The 19,668-nt window shown below is 42.9% G+C and overlaps 1 protein-coding gene across 5 annotated transcripts in view; it reads left to right on the top strand.

The window, feature by feature from the left end:
• Positions 1-19,668, top strand: part of Arnt2 (aryl hydrocarbon receptor nuclear translocator 2) — a 67,084-nt gene that overhangs the window by 28,688 nt on the left and 18,728 nt on the right. For all 5 annotated transcript variants that reach the window (XM_090321652.1, XM_090321648.1, XM_090321649.1 and 2 more), the window contains 5 exons: positions 11,330-11,432; positions 14,108-14,173; positions 15,263-15,348; positions 15,857-15,933; positions 17,757-17,891. In XM_090321652.1, the coding sequence (XP_090177778.1) occupies positions 11,330-11,432; positions 14,108-14,173; positions 15,263-15,348; positions 15,857-15,933; positions 17,757-17,891 (467 nt within the window). The remainder of the gene's footprint in view (positions 1-11,329; positions 11,433-14,107; positions 14,174-15,262; positions 15,349-15,856; positions 15,934-17,756; positions 17,892-19,668) is intronic.

Raw genomic sequence — 19,668 nt, 5'->3', positions numbered from 1 at the left:
TCTCAAGGGCTTCAGCTGGACCCCTCCCCCCCCACCCCGCATGATTCACACATTCCAGTCAGCTGTGATTAAGCTTTGCTGTCTCCTGAAGAGCTTTGTCGAAGTCCAGAGATACTTTCAGCCTTGGATCACAGGATTTGGCAAGGCCATGGTCTGAGCACAGATAGGAGCTCGTGAATGCTGGCCACCGGGGAACCATTTTCGGCAAGCTCTGCAGTTTGCTCGCACATCTTTCAATGGGCTGTTTGCACAAGAGCTTACAGATGTTCACTTCGAAGTGTCCCTGCTTCTCTGTGAGACAGGATATCTCTAGGACAATGAAGGATGGTTACTTCTATTTTCTTATTCAATCCTAGGATCCCTATAATTAATTCACTCACATGTATACAGTACTTCTTATCTACTACGGGGGATATCAACCCTGGCTGCACAAATGCACTTGCTCAGGATTAGGGGAGGGGCCTGGCACTGGTGTTTTGTTGAGCTGTCTGGGTGATTCTGATGCACGGGAGAGATGAGGTCCCTTAGTCCTCTGCCATCATTACATTGCCGAAAATGTTGTTGGGTCACCAACAGCTGGTTTGGCCAGCAGCTCATACAGTATTCAATTGTCCAGTGTATATGGATGGTGAATGGAATCATTGCTGTGAAATGAAAGCAGATATACACCCAGGAGCTCCAAAATTCTGTGTGATAGGGTGCAATGGTCCTGAGTGTGGTCCCTCAGCCAATTGCCTAAACAACATATAGGAACTTGTTAGAAGTACAGATCCTAGCATAGAATGGGACAATTCTGCAGAAATGTGGAATTATGACCTTATCCAAAGCCTACAGATCAATCCACATTTTAGTATCAGTCCTGAGTTAGCCACACTTTGTGTCACTGACACAAAGTGCCTGAGACACACAATTTAAAAGGAGTACTTGTTTTGGCTCAAGGTTTTAGTCGTCTCAGTTCATTGTTGACATTGGGAAGAAAGTGAGGCAGAGTGGGCAATGGGAGTATGTGGCAAAATTTGCTCACCTGGTGGCAGCCAGGAAGCTGAGAGCATGACAAAAAAGTGCTGAAGACACAGTCTGTCTTTCTAGGTCACATGCCTCATGACCCACTTATCTCAACTCAGCCTCATTCCACCTCTTCATATTCAGAGTTAAATGGTAGACAAAGGACCCGCAGTGCCCACATTATCACCGTAGGGAGAGCAGGAGTCACGCCAGTGGGCAGGCTGCTCCAAAGGACAGACAGCATTCATCTCATGGGAGGATAGCTGGCAGTTGTTAACATTCAGTCCTAGCCCACCTGAGGTTGCTGGGTCTCCTTCATAAAAGGGAAAAGAGGGAAGTGTGACTGTGAAACTGAACTGTTCAGTTGAGTCCTTCAGGGAAGGAATGTGAGGTAGACAATTGATCCCACAGGGTTCCTGTGAACCATGCACTCCACATTATAGTATCAGGTCTGGGAAAAAAAATGATCTTTTCCCAATGTCAGCTCTGAAGGTAGCTTCATAGTAACCATACTTTCCCATCTATAGCTTATTTTCTTTGGAACACCAGCACTCAGTCTTTGGATTCATGCCAGAATCTGGAGCCCTAAGCCTTGTCAGCAATTTCTTGCCATATTAGGTAACATAGAAGCAAAACAAATCTGGATTTTTATCTTAAGTATTAACACTGTTGCCGAGTTTCTATTGTTTTAAGTTAAAATGAAACATTTTAATGGTAAGGAAAGCAAATTTATTTGAGTTTAGTTATTTGCAAATTGCTCAAGTGCTAGTAAACTCACATTTCAACGAAAAGCATTTACAGTTGGATGCCAGAGGTGCCCGATAAATGCACGTGAGAGTAGAATCTGAGAATCCCAAGCAGTTGTTTTTACATCTTTTCACAGAGACTTTCCTACTACAAACCGCAGGCTTCTCTGATCTGTTATTCCAGATGTTTCTTTGGAACCAGTTCAGTTCTTTCTCTTGCTAAATATTTATACAACCTGCCTTGTTTTGCCTTGCTGTGTATATAGCATGCTGATGCCCCAGAATGTTTATGTTTTTCTCTCATATTTTGTGTTAAAATATTTCATGAATCTGGGCTGATTTCTAGCCTGGGCTACTAGGTTCTTCGGCACAGCAGTGCCACAGCCAGTAAAGGAGCCAGAGGAGCATTTTTATGTACTTTGCAGTACCTAGCCAGGATTATAGGCATGAGCCATGGGTGCCAGACTAAATTCCTGTAAGGGCGGTTTTTTTTTGTTGTTGTTGTTGTTGTTGTTTTTTGCGGGTCCTGGGGCTTGAACTCGGCCCGGGCACTGTCCCTGAGCTCTTCAGCTCAAGGCTACCTCCCTATCCTTGAGCCACAGCCCCACTTCCCGTTTTCTAGAGGTTAATTGAAGATAAGAGTCTCAGGTCCTTTTGTGCCCAAGGTTGGCTTTGAACCTTGATCCTCAGATCTCAGCCTCTTGAGTAACTAGGATTACAGCTGAGAGCCACCGAACCCTGATGATTCCTATAATTTTTAAACACCTAAAAAAAATCATTTGTAGCCAGGTATCAGTGGCTCACACATATAATCCTAGCTACTCAGGAAGCTAAGACCTGAAGATTGTGGTTTCAAGTCAACTTGGGCAGGAAAGAGTATTACCTCCAACAAACTAATCAGAAAGACCTAGAAATGGCACTGTAAGTGGTAGAACACTAGCCTTGAGCACAGATTGGCTCAGGGACAGTGTCCAGGTCCAGAGCTCAAGACCCTTGACTGGCCAGAAAAAAAAAAAGAACCATTTGTACGTTTTTTTTTTTAAAGGTTAAGATTCACTTTGTAAACGTTGGTACTCTATATTATCATTTTTATATTGTGACTTTTCAAAGAATAAGGAATATCCAAACAGCACGTGTAGAACATTTATTACAGCTTTGTAGATGTGTTTATCTCTGGGTCCCCACACACGTTTTCTATCTCAATGCACATGAGAATTCCTCTAGACCTTTACATTTTTTTTTATGTGGGGATGTATTGCATTTATCAGAATTTACCTATCTTTGATGAAGTCCTGGCACTTATATTAAAAGCAGTCACTGTGATTCCAATTTGAACCAGAGGTTGAGGACTTCTGCAACCCTGCTGTGAATCCTACAGAATGCGAGGAGGAGAAGAAAGGGAAGGGAAACAAAAGGGCAAGATAATCTAAGGTTCAGTCCTAACTCTTCTATAGCTAGGATAGAAATTTTTGGAAGATGAAAACATTTTTTAAATTTACTAGACCAACAAGCACAATATTAAAAAAAAATCAGTAAAATAATTGCAGAATGTACCGCATCAGCATTGTAGGGCCTGTTGGCAAGAGTTCTTATTTCTTAGTGAAATATCTTTTATATTCCCTTTGATACTCAAAAATTAAGTTGACAAAGACATTTTCCTTCCTTGTATAAAGGAAACTATGGCAAAAATAGCTAAGAAGTAGTATTGTTTTTAGGCAGATATAATTATTTTTAATTATTTTGGAATGTTTGAAAAAGCATTGAGTCATTGCTTCCTGGAGGTAAGGTTTAGAGTCAGTAATAGTCTCACATGATAGTCATGTTTTGCAAAGCATTGGTTAAAAATAGATTTATTGCAAAAACCTCAGCATGATCAAGGAAATTAAAATAGTTTCCCCTAACTTCACCAGTGAAAGACACAGTTCCTTCTGAAATGTCATGACTCACAGAAATGGTTAAAGAGTTCCACCTAGCAGTGAACTTTCCTGTTCATTCCTTTTTCAGTAGAGGCTAATTGAGGAAAACATCTGCATCCAGTTTGACTTTATTTTTGTAGATTCTTTTCTTCTACTCCAACACAAAGCCTCCTCTGCCAGTCCTGTGCTCAGGCAGTGATCTGTTGAATAGATGGCTTTCAGTCTTCCCCTTTTAGGTGATGACATAAATTACTCTCCAGGGAACTATTTACAATGTCACTCTGTAACTTTGAGCTGAGTGCTCTGCATTGTGGGGTCACTGGGGCCAGCTTTTCTCGGTAATACAGCTCCCTTAGTGCCATGCCCAGAGGAGGCCGCCTAGATTGAGCCTCTACAGTGGCAGAGTGGCTCCTTCTGCTTTGGAAAAATGGGTTTATGCTCAGTTTGGAATCGATTCTCTTCAACAGTACAGCTCACCTTGTTTCTGAGGCCAGGGACTACCCAGACATGTGGACTAACCTCCCCCGCCTCCCCGGCCCTCCCCGCTCCCTATCCCCGCCCTGCAATGGTAAGCAAAGAGTTGGACACAGATCCTATCCTGGCTTTGAATCCTGGTATCACTTCCAGCCCGTTGGTGATCTTGAGCAGGGTCAGGCTCTCCCTGACCAGTGGGCTTCCTTCTCAAGGACAGCATGAAGGCAGAGTTGAAACTATGTCTGACAAGTGAGCTGGCCTCCACTTCTTTAAATCTGTACTTATCCTTGATAACTACAGCTTTGTCCTTACAGACGTAAGGACTTTTGTTCTTTTTCACTGTCAGGCATTCCTGCCATTCTGGTCAGCATCATGGTGACTCCTATTGGGAGTTACTGTTTGACAGTTTGATGGCTTCAGAGGAGAGGGTGGATCTGTTACTCTGATTCTAATAGAAGCAGACACCCTTCCGGCATGCCTTCCTCCTCTGGCAGCTTTGTTCTCAGTCTCTGGGCTGGTTCCCCACTCTTCTCTACAGTTTTAGCCTGTGGCACATCATGCTTATTGCCTCCTTTTTCTTTTGCTTCTCTTGTGATTTCTGGGAGAATTTCTCAAACCTCCAATTCATTGATGGAGTTTTCAGGAATGTTACTATTTATTACCTAAGTTTCGACATACGGTTCTGATGTCATGAGATGATCAATGTCTTTTTTTTCTTTTTATTTATGAACGATCTCAGTTGTTGATAAGATAATGTTGAATTTCATCCTATTGTCTTCTTTATTGTACTCTGTAGAGTGGGGTGATATTCACTGTAATCTTTCTGACCACTTCCTTTCTTTTAATATAGTGGATATTTTCTCCTGTTATTCATCCTAGATTTCTAGTGTTTCTCAAAATGGAGATGCATTCAGTAATGTGCACTTCTTTGAAAAGAAATGCTTTGGGGTCCATGTACAGATGGGTAGATGCCTGGGGGCTCCAGCCTGAGATGGATTGCCATACCACCAAAGTAATGACACAAACTGATCATTTCACAACTATGAGCCAAAATAAGTTTCAGGCATTTGTTACAGTGCTAGAAAGTGGATGGTTATACCATGTAATGATTGTTAAACTATATTCAGGGACTAGTGACGAGGAAAGTCTGCCCATGTGTAGTACAGATGCATTTTTACAAATACATTAGGTCCACAAAGGTGCAGATATGGATCCATGGATGCAGAGAGTGTCTTGCCTGTGCCCCTTCCATGTACACTGGTTTTTCAGAAAACCCTCAGTGTTTCTACAATTTAGTTAAGGTCTCTGCCGCTGCCACTGCCTCTGTTCTGTGTATGTACAGATTTTTCTGCTATTTTTTGTCTGTTTTTAAATCATTTCATTTGCCAAATTGCAAAGGAAGGGAGGAATGACGTGAATTTGCCTTCCTGAATTCCATGTCAGCCTGGCCTCCTGCCGCACATCAGCCAGCCTGGCTGTAGCCCAGAGGCACACTCACCCTTCAAATTAAAACTTGCAGCCTGGCATTTCTTACATTCTTATAGCATGATCCCTAAGGAAGAATGTGTTTCTTTAAATCACACTCCAGCGTATTCTAAACAGGATGAAAAATTTGTACTTTTGTCTATGGATTAAATAGCAGAAGAGATGCTGGTTATGGAGAGACTGTGAGGTGATGATTTTGTAATAAATAGCACGTCACAGAGCTATAGCAGGCGGCACCCTGTGGTTCCTTGTTATGTTTGGAATGAGATTGCAGGAGAGAGTTCTGGGACTTTGCTGGGAGCTGAGGTATCCCAGCCTATGCCCAGCACTGGAGCTCTCTGTCTCTTCGATATGATGTTCAATCACATCCAGCATTCTTTTTTTTTCTATTTTTTTATTGTAATTAGTAAAAGGGTTACATGATATTTGCCAGATAGAAGGTGCATTAATTCACATACATTGATACCCTTTCACATGTCTTGGTACCCATTTCCCTCCCCCCCCCCACACCCCGTCTTGGTTTTCCCCCCTTCCCTATCAAATTTCAAATATCCAAATACAAATAAATTCAATATATCAGATAACAAAGTGAGATACTATACCAATATGAGATAACCAAGGGACATCCAGCATTCTTGTCTTTGATCTTCTCATCGCTCATGAGAGACGGTCTCTGATGTTCCCTGAAAACAATGGCTGCCCTCCTGTCATCCACTGCCTCACTGCCTGCCAACTTGCCTTTAGTACCTTTCCTAGATAGCAGGTATAGGGGAGCAGGCATTAGTTCCAGTACTCAATCCCCTTTGTTAATTTAAATCAGCACAATTCAGCCAACCTCTTTCTTTTGTTGTTCCGTGGCCACAGGCCAGAATCCTAACCTAAACATAGCACCATCTTGCTTGGTCAAAAAGCAAGGTTTAGAGGGTGCTTTTCCCACAAACATGTTCCTATTCTGACCACAGTTCCAGCAGTCTTTTTTTTTTTTTTTGCCAGTCTTGGCCTTCAAACTCAGGGCCTAAGCACTGTCCTTGGGCTATCACTGGAGCCAGAGCACCACTTCTGGCTTTTCTATGTATGTGGTACCAAGGAATCGACCCCCGGTCTTTGTGCATGTTAGGCGAGTTCTCTATCACTAGGCCAAACCCTGGAGCCGGTTCCTCCAGTCTTGTACAGGAGCATGGCTCTCCCCAGTAGACCCTGTGACTTCCATAATTCCTCTTTCCAGTGTGTGTCTCATGTGGACTGGTACTTTCCTAATCACAGGGACACTCAGTCCCCAAGTGGAGCACCCTCTTTCTCTGAGTTTCAGGTATGGGTGTCATTGGATAATAATGTTCACCTTATGAGTTTTTGTTTCTAAAATACACTGTATTGTGATCCATACACTTAAAAATACAATTCATATGAATTTCCTACAGGACATTCTAGGGAATCAGAGATTTTCCTTTTATTACATGATGCTTTCTTCACAACACAAAAAGCAGGGAGGAGTTCTTCTGCTGTATTATGTTCTCATTGCTATTTTGGAGTTACTTTCATTCCTTTAGACCAAGTTCACCCTGAAGCAAATTGCTGTTGCTCACAGAGCCAAGTTCCAGTTATTGAATTGAAGGGGGAAAAAGGTGGCCAAAGTCACATTTTGCCTTGGACTGGTCAATAGGAAGGTTCTACGGTTGACCCAGCTTGTAGCAAGAGACCAACCAGCCAATCCCCTTCACCTGAGTGGTGGTGCCCTGTAAGACAGTGTTGCCTCCTTTTTAGACCTTCACAGTAAAAGAAAGTAGAACTTCTCACAAACACTTCAGGTGTGTGTGTGAGAGAGATGGGAAGGTGAGCCCCCGTGCAGCACTGCCACGCCTCCTATCTGGAGAGAACAGTGGCTACAACCTGTAAGCTGATATATTTGGCCTGTTTGCCATTTCTCATATTCTGTCAGGGGTAATAAAATCTGAGGAAGGTGTTCCGAGCCACTGTGGTAAAGATATTGGTATGCCACCTCCCCCTAAATTCCTAGGTCAAATTTACCCTGTGTGTGACAGTAATAAGAGGCTGGATTTAGAAAGTTGCTATTTCATGAGAGCCTGGTAGGATTAGTGCCCTTATAACAGAGGATTGGAGGGGCCTTTTGCTCTTTCTAGGACATGAAGAAACAGCATACTCTGTCCATACCAATTCTGTCAATGTCTTGATCTTTAGCTCTCCAGCCTCCAGAACTGAGAACAGTAAATTCTGTATTTATAACTAAGGAAGCCATTTTGAAAACCAAAAGTAGAACAAAATACTCCAGGAGCAGAAAGGCTTGCTAGACACATCTTGAGACATTGGTTTATTCAGGGACAGGCTCTGCCACGCTGCCTGGGTGCCTGTCCTGTGGTGCAGTGTTTTTTTTTTCCTGTGTACACAGCTGCTGTGATTGTGAGGGTCAATCGCCTGAGGGGAACACATTGCCACTAGAACAATCACCAAAGCCTCTTCTAGCCCTGGATTCCTGGTTCGAGACACCATGTTCTTCTGGAACCACATCACATATTGTGCATCATGAGGCCACTACATTGCGTTTTGTTTGTTGGTGTGTTTTGTTTGTTTTTGGTTTTGGTTTGTGATTTTTTTTCTGTTGTTAAACATTCTTTCCTTATTTTCCTCTGTTTTGCTATGTTGGTTTTCCTCTTTTTTAAACCAAGATAGGATATTTCCAGTTTTCTTCAGGATTCTTTTGGTGAAATAATTTTAATTTAGATATTTTTTATTTCTCTTGTAGCCTGGGGAGCATTTTTATATACTCAAAGTCTTATTTTGTGATCTTATCTAAGACAAACTTCTGATTCTTCTTTTTGTCAAAGTTACTACTAGCCAAAGTGATACTTAAAAAATCAGCTTACTAAAAACAGTTATGTAGGATTCCACCCACAGAAAAGGTTGCTCTGCTTTAGGTTTTTTTTTTTAATTTTTCTTGTAAAGGACCAAGTAATATTTTAGACTTTGTAGTTCATATGGTTTCTATCAGTGTCACTCAACTTTGTCATTGTTGTATGGAAATAACCCTAGACAATGAACACCTGTGTAGGTGCATCTATTTCCCAATAAAGCTACATTTACAGAAATAGGTGATGGTCCAGGGCTGTGGCAGAAGCCATAGTGGCTGACCTTGGCTCCAAAGCATCTTCTGCTTTGAACCCTCTTAAATCTAGATGTAGAAAAAAAATAATAAAAATAACCTTTGAGGTGAATGGATCATAGTTTTTATCCCTCTCTCATGGAGTAAAAACCAAAAGCAAAAACTGTATGTAGGTAGAGTACTGAAGGTGGGGATCACTGAGCTGTGGAGATAGATGGGGGGATTAGAATTGATGCCCTTAAATGTCCTTATGCCATGCAATAAATCCATTGTGGAGAAGCTACTCAGCAGTGGTACAGTTGTACACAGGTAATTCTGTTGTACATACATATGTACATATTTTATAGAATGTGCACATATGTGGTATACAGAGAGTACATTTGTATGGGTCTGCATGGAAAAACAGAACAACAGCTTGTATTTCCAACAGGAAACATCCCATCTCAAATGAAGGGAAGAGAAAGACTAGAGAAGATGTGCCACAGTCTAAAATGGAGAAATGGTGACCCAGCATAGAATTGCATCAGTGTAAACAATAGCAATGTTGCTTCCCCAGTGGGAGACTTACTGCAAGCCAGCTTGTAGCCTGGGGACAGAGACCAGTGCACATCCCACCATACAGGATCATGCCACTTGCCATCGTATACCTTCACTGTCACTCAGTCTGTCAAAAATTCACTTGCACAACCCCTCTTAAAAAGCACTTACTGCTATACCATTTGTAAGGAAATGGAAAGACTTGGGAAAAATTGTATGAAATAATCCAGACCCAAAGAAACAAAGGTTGCATAGTTCTCTGCATTTGTGGTAGATAAAATGTACCTGTAAATCTATAAGTAAACACATTGGGACACGTGCTTTACAAATGAATTAACCAAAGTATAATAGACTTTATAGAGAGCTCAAATAGAGAGCTTTTAGAAAGACTAGGTCAAAGCCCAACAGACTGGACAATAGGAAATGGGTACCTGGAGTGCAGGACAGGGGACAAGGGGGTGATAAATGAAGGAGGAAAGGGACTGAGAACACAATAAAAAAAATTCATTGTTTATACTACAAAATTAAGAAGAGTAAGGGAAGGGGTGAGTTGGAGGGAGGTGAGAGCATCTCAATGGGGATGATACTGATAAAGATGTGTTGTATTCACAACACATGTTAAATGGCACCTTCTTTGCTCACCTATTTATAGGTAATCTAAACAATTAAAACCAAAAACCCCATAATTACTAGACGAAATTAGGGATATTTACATTCCAGAGGAGCTGGAGAGAGGCCTTAGGGTACTCAAGGAAACCAGAAAAGCACAAGAGAAACAGCTCTGAAGCAGCCATCTCCAAGTCACCATAGCAGATCATGAAAACATGTTCATTCATTTCCTCATGTTCCGCTGCTCATGTGCTGTGCATCTGTGATTTATTTTCAGTGCACCCTTCAGAATTTGAAAGACTCTCATGCTGGCCTATTTCACAGCTGAAACCCTTGGCCATTTGGTAGATGATAGAGCAAGTGACAGTTTACACTAAAAGGGCTGTAAAAGGAGTAGTCTGTGAAAGAGACAGACAGATATCAAATCTGCTGACAGCACAGTCAGCAGACTCTCAGGGCCTCCTGCACAGACTGTGCATAGCCCTTAGACTGTGCCAGCCTGGTAATGCAGTTGAATTCTGTGCACACCTTGCTTAGAGGTGCAAGAGTTATGTGGATGGGAGAAGTGCATAAGCCAGAGGTCCCAGGAGAAATATTGGTGACTGATAAGATATTTTCATATTTTTTATGAGCATTTACAGACCACATTGGATCTTCCCCCAGATTATTAGCTTTCACTTTTAGCTCACTTAATGCTTACAACAACCACCCAACGGAAACATCCAAGTTGGTGTTGATGCTTGTTACGGGTGTTTAGGAGGTGTTCTGGAAGGAGTGAATGAAGCTGCCTTTTGGGTGTAGTCATCTGCTAGTATCATAGATTTAACTGGTAAAGGAAGTGAAGGTGTTTGTGGACATGCAGATATAGGGTCATGAGCATCCAAAAGTGATCTCTAAAACTTCAGATATGATAAAACTGCACAAGGGATGGATGGGCAGGATGAGAAAAAGTGATAGTTGAAGATGGGAGTCCTTAAACCGTGAACTGGCAGATAGAGAAAGAACACAGAATGCTGGGTAAGAGGCCCAGAGTAGAGAAGGGTTTAGGAAGGGATCAGTGTGGATGGGTAAACTCCAGTTGGATAAAGCAAAGGAAAAAAATGTGCTTTGGATTTAGCCAGGAAGAAGTCTTTGGTGACCTTGGCAACCACTGCTTGGAGTAGGGGAAGAGACAGCCAGATTACAATGACTTGAGGCTCTGGAATCTGACAAAGTAGAGCCAGCAAGTGTAGATTGCCCGGAAGAAAACAAGGCATTTTGAATTGTATGGATTTCATTGTCCTGCAAGTTGTCTGCCAAAGAATGTTGAGAATGCCAAGAAATAAGCAATTGGTACAGCCCCACTTGTCCTCATGTGGCAGAGCTTTGGAACATTTCTCCCACCTCCCTGTTCTGTCTCGGGATCTCAGGCAGCAGCTGGCAATGATGACTCTCTCTTTCAGGCCGGATCCTGGACCTGAAGACTGGAACTGTCAAGAAAGAGGGGCAGCAGTCGTCAATGCGGATGTGCATGGGTTCACGGCGCTCTTTCATCTGCAGAATGAGGTCTGTTGGGGACAGCAGTGCCATGGCTATGGTTGGTATGCTCCCTCTGATCTGCCATTCAGAGCCAGCATGGGCTCTGTGAAGGTCTCAAGGGTTGACTTGATTTCTCTCCGGGGACCTCAGACTGCTTGGTCTGTTGTGGAATCGTGCCCTTCTTCTTCCCATCTGCTCCCCAACCCCTGCACAGCACGCGCACATACACACAACACTTTTCTGCCCATTCATAGTTCACAGCTTGCTATCTACAATTCTCCTGTTTGTGCATCCAGCCTGTCCCACCAAGGCACACCCCTGTCTCCTACTTGTCAGATTATGTGTCCATCAGTAGATTAATCCATGGATGAAGTCAGAGCCCTCGTGATCCAGTCTCTCCTCAAGCCCCTGTGATCAGAACCAGGAACCAAGCCCTTTAGAGGACACGTGAGCCTTGTGGGGAGTAGTTCACATCCAAATCATGAAGACTGAGGCTGCATCTCTTGACCTCAGAAGGGAACTCAGCAGGAGCTGGAACTACAGGCAAAGGAGCAAGGCCAACTTCCACCTCCTCATCCTCCTCCAGGAGGAGCCTATCCAGGCTTTCCTGGCCATACAGTACCCACCTTCCTTGAGCCCCTCTACAAGGCTGAAAGATTCTACACTGGCCTTCACTATCTGACCTCTCCCTTCTGTCAAGCTGCCTGACCCCTGCAGGGCTCCAGTAGGCCCAACATTGTGAGCCACTGGCCAAGGTCAGTTTGATGTGCTTTGCTGTGAGGCCCGCAACTGCACTTGTGGGTCTCTAGGGAACCACAAAGTGGTCAACAGAAGATGCTTCACATCTGCCCCCGATCCCTTGGCTAGGTCTTCTGACAGCAGCATTGGGGTCCCTTCAAAGACATGACTCTTCAGGATCTGGGGTTAGCTGTTCTTTGCCCTGCTCCTGCCCTCGCCAGGTTGACCAGTTGGAATTGGTCCAGAAGGCATAGGTGAAACCCCTATCACCACCCCTCAGGTCACAAGACAGTATTGGGGTGATAATACATGATCCACAAAACCCCTCTACTTAGGGTGGAGCCTCACTGCCTGTTCCTGTTCATCTGGCAGGGGCACACTGGGTCTTGGAGTCACATGAGCAGCACTCTCCCAGGGTCAGGTGCTATCAGCTAATGAAGTTAAGCAAGGTTGTCCTGCAGTGCTTGGTGAATGGCACCAGTGCCATCCTTGCTCAGAAACATTCAATAGTACCCTGGTAATACAAATTATTCTCTTCTTCGTTCTTCTCCCCCTTTTTATTTTTGAGATAGGTCTCCCTTTTTGCCCCAGACCAGCCTAGATCTGGTCCTGATATTTACAATTTCTGTGGTAGCTGGGATGATAGGTATACACCACTGTGTCCAACATAGGCCTGCCTGGAACCTCAGTCCTCCTGATCTCAGCCTCTACTGGTTGAAATGGAGCCTTGTGAACTTTTTCCCTGAGTAGCTAAGAGTACAGGCATGCACCACCACCCGAAGCAGAAACAAATTCTTAATTGCATCATCCAATCAATTCCCTTGTGAATTCATTGCTTGGCATGGTCATATATACATTTCTGTTAGCTGTGTACAATGCCATTATTACTGCCCCGTATCAGTTAAATCCATTTAGCCCTCTCTCTGCCCTGGCATCTCTCTAGGTGTACTCCAAATTGCTTGTTGAAGTGCCAGGCCCACACTACTGGATCTGCCAAAAGCAGCCTTCTCTGCTGATAAAGCAACTTAATATCAGCAGGACACTGGGCACAATCTGCAGGAAAAGGGCATAGATCCTGCCAGCATCCCTGGGCAACAATGCCACAGACTGCTGTGAAAACTTTTCAAAGTCTGGCAGCTTTCCAAGGTCTCGAGTGTAATGGCACCCCTACCTTTGTTGTACTTCAAGTTAAGATCCCTAGGCTGTACCTTGCCATGTAGTTAGAGAATGGAAAGTCACTTACAAACTAGAAGTAGGAGTAACCACCAGTGGCCAGAGCCTGGCCACGTGTAGGCTCTGGATGTTGGAACCTGGGGTACTAGAAAGTCCACTGAGAAGGTCCTTCCAGAGCAGGGAGTGCTGCTTCTTTTTCCCTAGCTCCCAGAGGGACACAAAGAAAGATCTGGTTCTACCCCTCATTGTGTTCTGTTCCTATAATCTCCTCTGCCATCAGCAGGCTTACAGCTGTCTAGACAGTTGCAGGATTGGACCACGAAGGAGGGAAGGGAGAGATTCCACAGCTGTATGTGGAAGCATGAGAAGATGCTACCATTCATCAGCTGACAGCATCTGTTTTGAGTCAATGTCTTTGTTTGGGCCTGAAGAGACACTGCTACTGTCATGCTCCGCCCCCCCCTTGTTTCCTGAGAGCCACTGTGTTACTGCAGTGGGCTGTAGGACTCAGTGGAGCTGGGCTTCTCTGCAGTCATTGTGTAGGAGCAATGGGCAGGCTCAGAAATACTTTCCAGGTGAACTTTAAAGTAGATCAACTTACCTTTCTGTGGTGGCAATTAAAATTCAAAGGCCTGGAAGCCTGCTCCTTCCCTTTGCAGGGCATTGTCCATAGGTCATACCTGAATGTATACAAAAGTGTCCATTGAGGCCCATGAACTTGATAGCAGCAATGTATGTTTCGTAAACTTACCTGGACCTCTGCTCACTCTTCTTTGTCTGTCAAATCTTAGGTGTGGAAATGCTCCCTTGGATCACCTGCCCCTGAACAGAATAACCACCATGAGGAAAAGGTTCAGGTCAGTGCCCTCCTGGCGTGTTCTCTGGGACTATGCAGGTTGATGGTGTTGATGTCCTAAGCTGGGCAGGGGCCCAACTCGAAGAGGGGGCTGAGTTTAGGGAGAACTGAGGTTGTGCTCCAGGGAGGCAGTGGCTAAGGCAAGAATGTAAAGTTGACTAGAATGTGCCTGTATACCTATAAGAAAACATACTGGATGGTAAAACGCCAAAAATGCACCATGACATGATAAATTATCTCTAGACAGTCACACATTGAGACCACAGGATCACAGAGGCTCAATACCTATGTGCATATGAGCATATAAGATATTTATCAAAATGATCTCTAAGAAATGGAAACCAGGTTTTTTTCCCTTGGTTGCTATTTTTATTTTCTTTATCTTTGTCTTGTCTGTCAGTTTATTTGACTTTGGGAGGATAAGGAGGTGCAGAAATGGAGGGACAATGAGTAAACAAACCCAGCAGTGGTACTCACTGAACACTATATTGAAAATGAACTATACAACTTGTGGGTGAGGATGGGAGGAAATAACTGGGAGATATCGAGGGAAGGTGTGACACTCTTCAAAAAGAAATGTAGGGGCCAGGAGTTTGGCTTAGTGGTAGAGTGCTTGCCTAACGCACGAAGACCCAGATTCGATTCCTCAGTACCATATACATAGAAAAAAGCCAGACGTGGTGCTGTAGTTCAAATGGTGGAGCTCTAGCCTTGAGAAAGTCCAAAGACAGTGCTCAGGCCCTGAGCTCAAGCCCAGGTCTGGCAAAAAGAAAAAAAAGAAAAAAATATACTCATTACCTGATTATGTAACTAGCTCCTGTATGTCAACTTTAACACACACACACGCACACACACACACACACACACACACACACACACACACACATTCAAAAAATAAAAAGAAAGTGAAGCTGAATAGAATTTACTTGTGACTCTCAGGCCATGTAGGAGGAGGTAAAACAGGGTGACGAGAAGTTAAGATTCAGAAGTGAAGAGACAAACAAGGGAGCCCAGTAGCTTAGAGGCTACAGAAGCTGATGACATCATGGTTCTCATGTGCTGAAAAGTTTCACAGATGTTCTTTCTTCAGGAATGGCCTTGGCCCTGTGAAAGAGGGTGAAGCCCAGTATGCTGTGGTCCACTGCACAGGGTACATCAAGGCCTGGCCCCCTGCAGGTAAGAGAACGATAAGGTATCTTCCAGAAGGCTGAGTGCTGCTCATATCTGACCAAAGAGTACCTGCTCCTAGAAGCAGCCGGAAACAACTCTTATTTTCTGTGATAGTTAAAACAAAACAATCTTTGTCATAGTCTCTGTGGACAGCAAAGTAAAATGTTTATGTGACTTGGAAGAATCACTTAGGCTTCTTACTGCAATTTCCTTCCTAACTAAAGGTTTTGACAAAATTGTGAAAACATCTAGATGAACAATTGAATCATATCTCCCTTCATTGTTTCTGCATCACTCACAGATGCAATGATGGTGGCTTTGGAACTGTGAAACTACATCGAGCAGAGAGAAGTGGGAAGTGGGAGGGGGGCTGGTGAGGTCACTGGCTAGCTTCCCTGTCCAGAGCAGCAGCAGTGAATTGGGGGTTTTGGTTGCACAAACTGAAATCACAAGCACTTGCCTTCTTTTCCACTTGCTTTGGGCAAGCTGATAAGGCTGACATATCTCACTGTAGGGATGACGATCCCTGATGAAGACGCTGATGTGGGACAAGGCAGTAAATACTGCCTCGTGGCAATTGGGAGACTCCAGGTAAGGAATCCCTTCTGGGTGTCTCCATCGCAGATTAGGCCTTCTTATGGCCAAGGACAAGGACTATACATTTGATGCCTGTGAAGTCAGTATTCACTGGCATTTGTGTGTCACTCTGGGATGGGCTGAGGCCAAGTGATAAGCTGTCAACAGTGGAGGTCGTGCTGCACTGACATTTTTTATTAGTCCGTTGCTCATCGTTGTAGATTGGTTATTGCAGTCTAGTTTGTTTACATCACATCCCTGCTTATTCTCCCCCAGTGGTTCACCAGGGCACACGGGATACAGACCAGGTTCATCATTCAATTTCATCTACCCTTCTTTTCTCACCACATCCTTTTCCTAAACCACTGTTCCTTTTGGCTTAACCTACACTTCCTCACCTCTGTGGGTATCCACAGAATGTTCCTTCTCCTGTCATGTATTTGTTCTTCTTTTAAACTTCCTTTTCTTCCTGTGTACTTTTATCTATTCATCCTTCAAGACTCATCAAAAATAACTCCTGATGTTTTTAATCAAAACCATCCACCCCTCCTCCGTGCTCTGCTAGCACTAAGTTCCCACTTTGGGAACTTGATTGAATGCTTGCTCGTTCCCTACAAGGTCTGACTCATGCAGTGAATTGTGGACAACAGTGTTGTCCTCATGACTTGGAGAACCTTTAACTGACAAGGGGAGAAAAATGAGCAGTTGTGAGGACAGTAGTCTTCCATCCCTGCTTTCCCAAGCTTGACTATGTTTTTAGACAAATGAACAAGCAATTCCTTTAATGTATGACAAGTTCTAGGGATTCCTTACTGATGGACCAGGGAGTGGGCATTCAAAAGTGGTGGGGCAAGAGGAAGGAGAAAGACGCAGATGAATGAAGAGGACAAGAGGGAGAGAATGCTGTCAAGAATCTTGTGTATATCCTACAAAATGAAGAAGAGTGAGGGAATGGGTGGGTACAGGAAGGATGGGTGAGAATATTGAAAGGAGTGATCAAGATGTCTTGTATCCTTAGATCCATCCAAACAGAGCGAAGACTCAATATTTGGGTACTCAAGGTCATTGACATGAACTTGGAGATATAAATATAACTACATAGGCATAAAACTCTACAATGGGCTATATACTCTATACCCACAATGTTATATAGATTGATATGAATCTATGACATACAAACTCTCAGCTTAATTTTAATTTTGTCCTTAAATTTATGTGCCAGTGATTGCACACAGAAATCTCATTCTTGAATACCTATTTGTTAAACTTATCTGAACTATGATGTAAAAAAGTCAATGTTAATAAAATCTTTTTTTAAAAAGATACACTGTATCTGTAAACTGCCTTCTTAAGTGGTAACTCCTTTGTACAACTACTTGAGGATGATAATAAAAAGGAATATGTGGGTAAATTTTACCTGAAAACCTGTGCTTTTGGAATATTTTAACCAGTGACATAAGTTTACTTGCCATTTTTAGTGAAAGGAAAGACAAGAGAAGGGGAGGGTGTAAAATGTATGGAACACCGTTTGCCGGGCAGGGTGACAAGGCTGAACATGCAGGGTCTCTTTTATGCCCACAACTGCTCTGTGAAGTTATAGGTTCCCTTTTTCCCATTAGCTAGAGATGTAAAGTTTTCAGTGCCCCACCATGGCAGGTAGGGGCATTCCTGGTTGCTTAGGGAACACTTGGAAGCTCTCTGAACGCTCTGTGCCAGTGACCCAGAAGTTTAAGCCACACGCGTTATTCCCACCCTCTCTCTCTGGCATTCCTTGATCTCCATCTCCATCTCCATCATCTCCATCGTTAACACCTTGGCTGTGGACTCCCCTGTTCCAGGTGACCAGCTCTCCTGTATGCATGGATATGAATGGGATGTCGGTGCCCACAGAATTCCTGTCCCGACATAACTCTGATGGGATCATCACGTTTGTGGATCCAAGATGCATTAGCGTGATTGGCTACCAACCCCAGGTCAGTAGGTAATTTCAAATTCGTGGCAGTTGACTAGAAACTTGACTTTTCTTAAAATGTATTTATCTCACTTGAGATACGACACAGCAACATTGTAAAGAAATATCATATAAAGATATGGATAGAGTGACACCTTTTCAAAGAAAGAAAGTTCACTGTAAACATCTATACTATTGCAGATTAACTTGTTATCTTTGTTTCTGATCTTGATGGCTCTCCAGCTGATTTTTTTACACACCAGAGTTCAGATCAATCAATCTATTACAAAGTTTAACAACACGAAAGACTCTGCAGAATCTTGCTAGGATACCACCTTGACGTTTCTCTAATCCCCTGCTTACGTTGAGGCACCTTTTCAGATCTTGGTTGCAGATTTTTTTTAGCAAATCATTGTCCTGAGAAACAGAAAAAAGCAAGAGTAGTTAGCACCAAAGAGCTTCAGCAACTACATGCAACAGGAGAGCTGAGCTGCGTCCCAGCCTGAAGACATCTAGCTAGGGAGGACCCTTGGAGGCAAGTTTCATGTCAACATACATGGGATATTGGGTAAATTTATCAAACACATATTATTTTCCTTAGGTATGGTATTTGTATGCTGTAGTTTTGTGAGCATGCATCATTTTTTATGAGATACATGATAAAACATTTTGGGGAGAAGTGCTATGATCTCTGCAAGTAACTGCCAAAAAGCTCAACAATGAACCCATTAGGTGTGTATGGACATGTGAGCTTACATGCTTACATGCATGCAGCACAACATAGACATTGCACATGTATGTTTATGTGCACAGAAAAAAATAAAATGCCAGTGTGACAACTACAGACAATTCATTCTACATGAAGAACATACAGGTATTTATTATATTTAAGGTCTGTAGAGACCTAAATCTGGAGGCAATTTTTTTAAAGCTTTTTTTTTACTTTTCTTTTTTTCCGTCTATTTCTATTGTAATTAATAGAAAGTTATATTATATTCACCAGATAGAAGGTGCATTACTTCACATACATTGATACCCTTTCTCATATCTTGGTCCTCATTTCCCTCCCCCCACCCCTGCCCCTCATCTTGTTTCCCCCCCTTCCCTATCCTATTTCAAATAACCAAATAAGCATATATATATATATATATATATATCAGATAACAAGGTGAAATACTGTAACAATATGAGATAACCAAGGGACAGCAAAAGAGATGAGAGACAACATAGTACATTAAGGACAACAATCACTCATTATATGGCTTTTGTTTCTATATCCTGAAGGCCCTTTCATTTAGCATCATTGATGGGAGTCCAAATTCATTCAATCACTATGGAAAGCAGTATGGCAGTTCCTCAAAAGACTAAACATAGAGCTCCCCTATGACCCAGCAATTCCACTACTTGGCATTTACCCAGTCATCCAGAAACAAGGACATACTAAATCCACTAGCACAACAATGTTCATTGCAGCACTATTTACCATAGCAAAGATATGGAACCAACCTAGATGTCCCTCAGTTGATGAGTGGATCAACAGGATGTGGTATTTATACACAATGGAATTCTATGCTGCAGTCAGAAAGAACAACATGGCCCCATTTGTAAGGAAATGGAAAGACTTAGAAAAAATCATATTAAGTGAAGTAAGCCAGACTCAAAGGAACATAGGCTCAATGGTTTCTCTCATTTGTCATAATCAGTAGAAACCTTGGGCTCTCCTAGCAGAGATTTAAAATAGAGCAAAACCTAGATACAAAAAAAAAAGCTTTTTAAAGTAAAGAAAAAAGATCTGTATT

Source organism: Megascapheus bottae, chromosome 30 (assembly GCF_031878675.1).
Source record: "Megascapheus bottae isolate mThoBot1 chromosome 30, mThoBot2.hap1, whole genome shotgun sequence".
Lineage (NCBI taxonomy): Eukaryota > Metazoa > Chordata > Mammalia > Rodentia > Geomyidae > Megascapheus > Megascapheus bottae.
The sequence above is the reverse complement of the archived record's forward strand: the minus strand, read 5'-3'. Positions and strand labels throughout refer to the sequence as shown.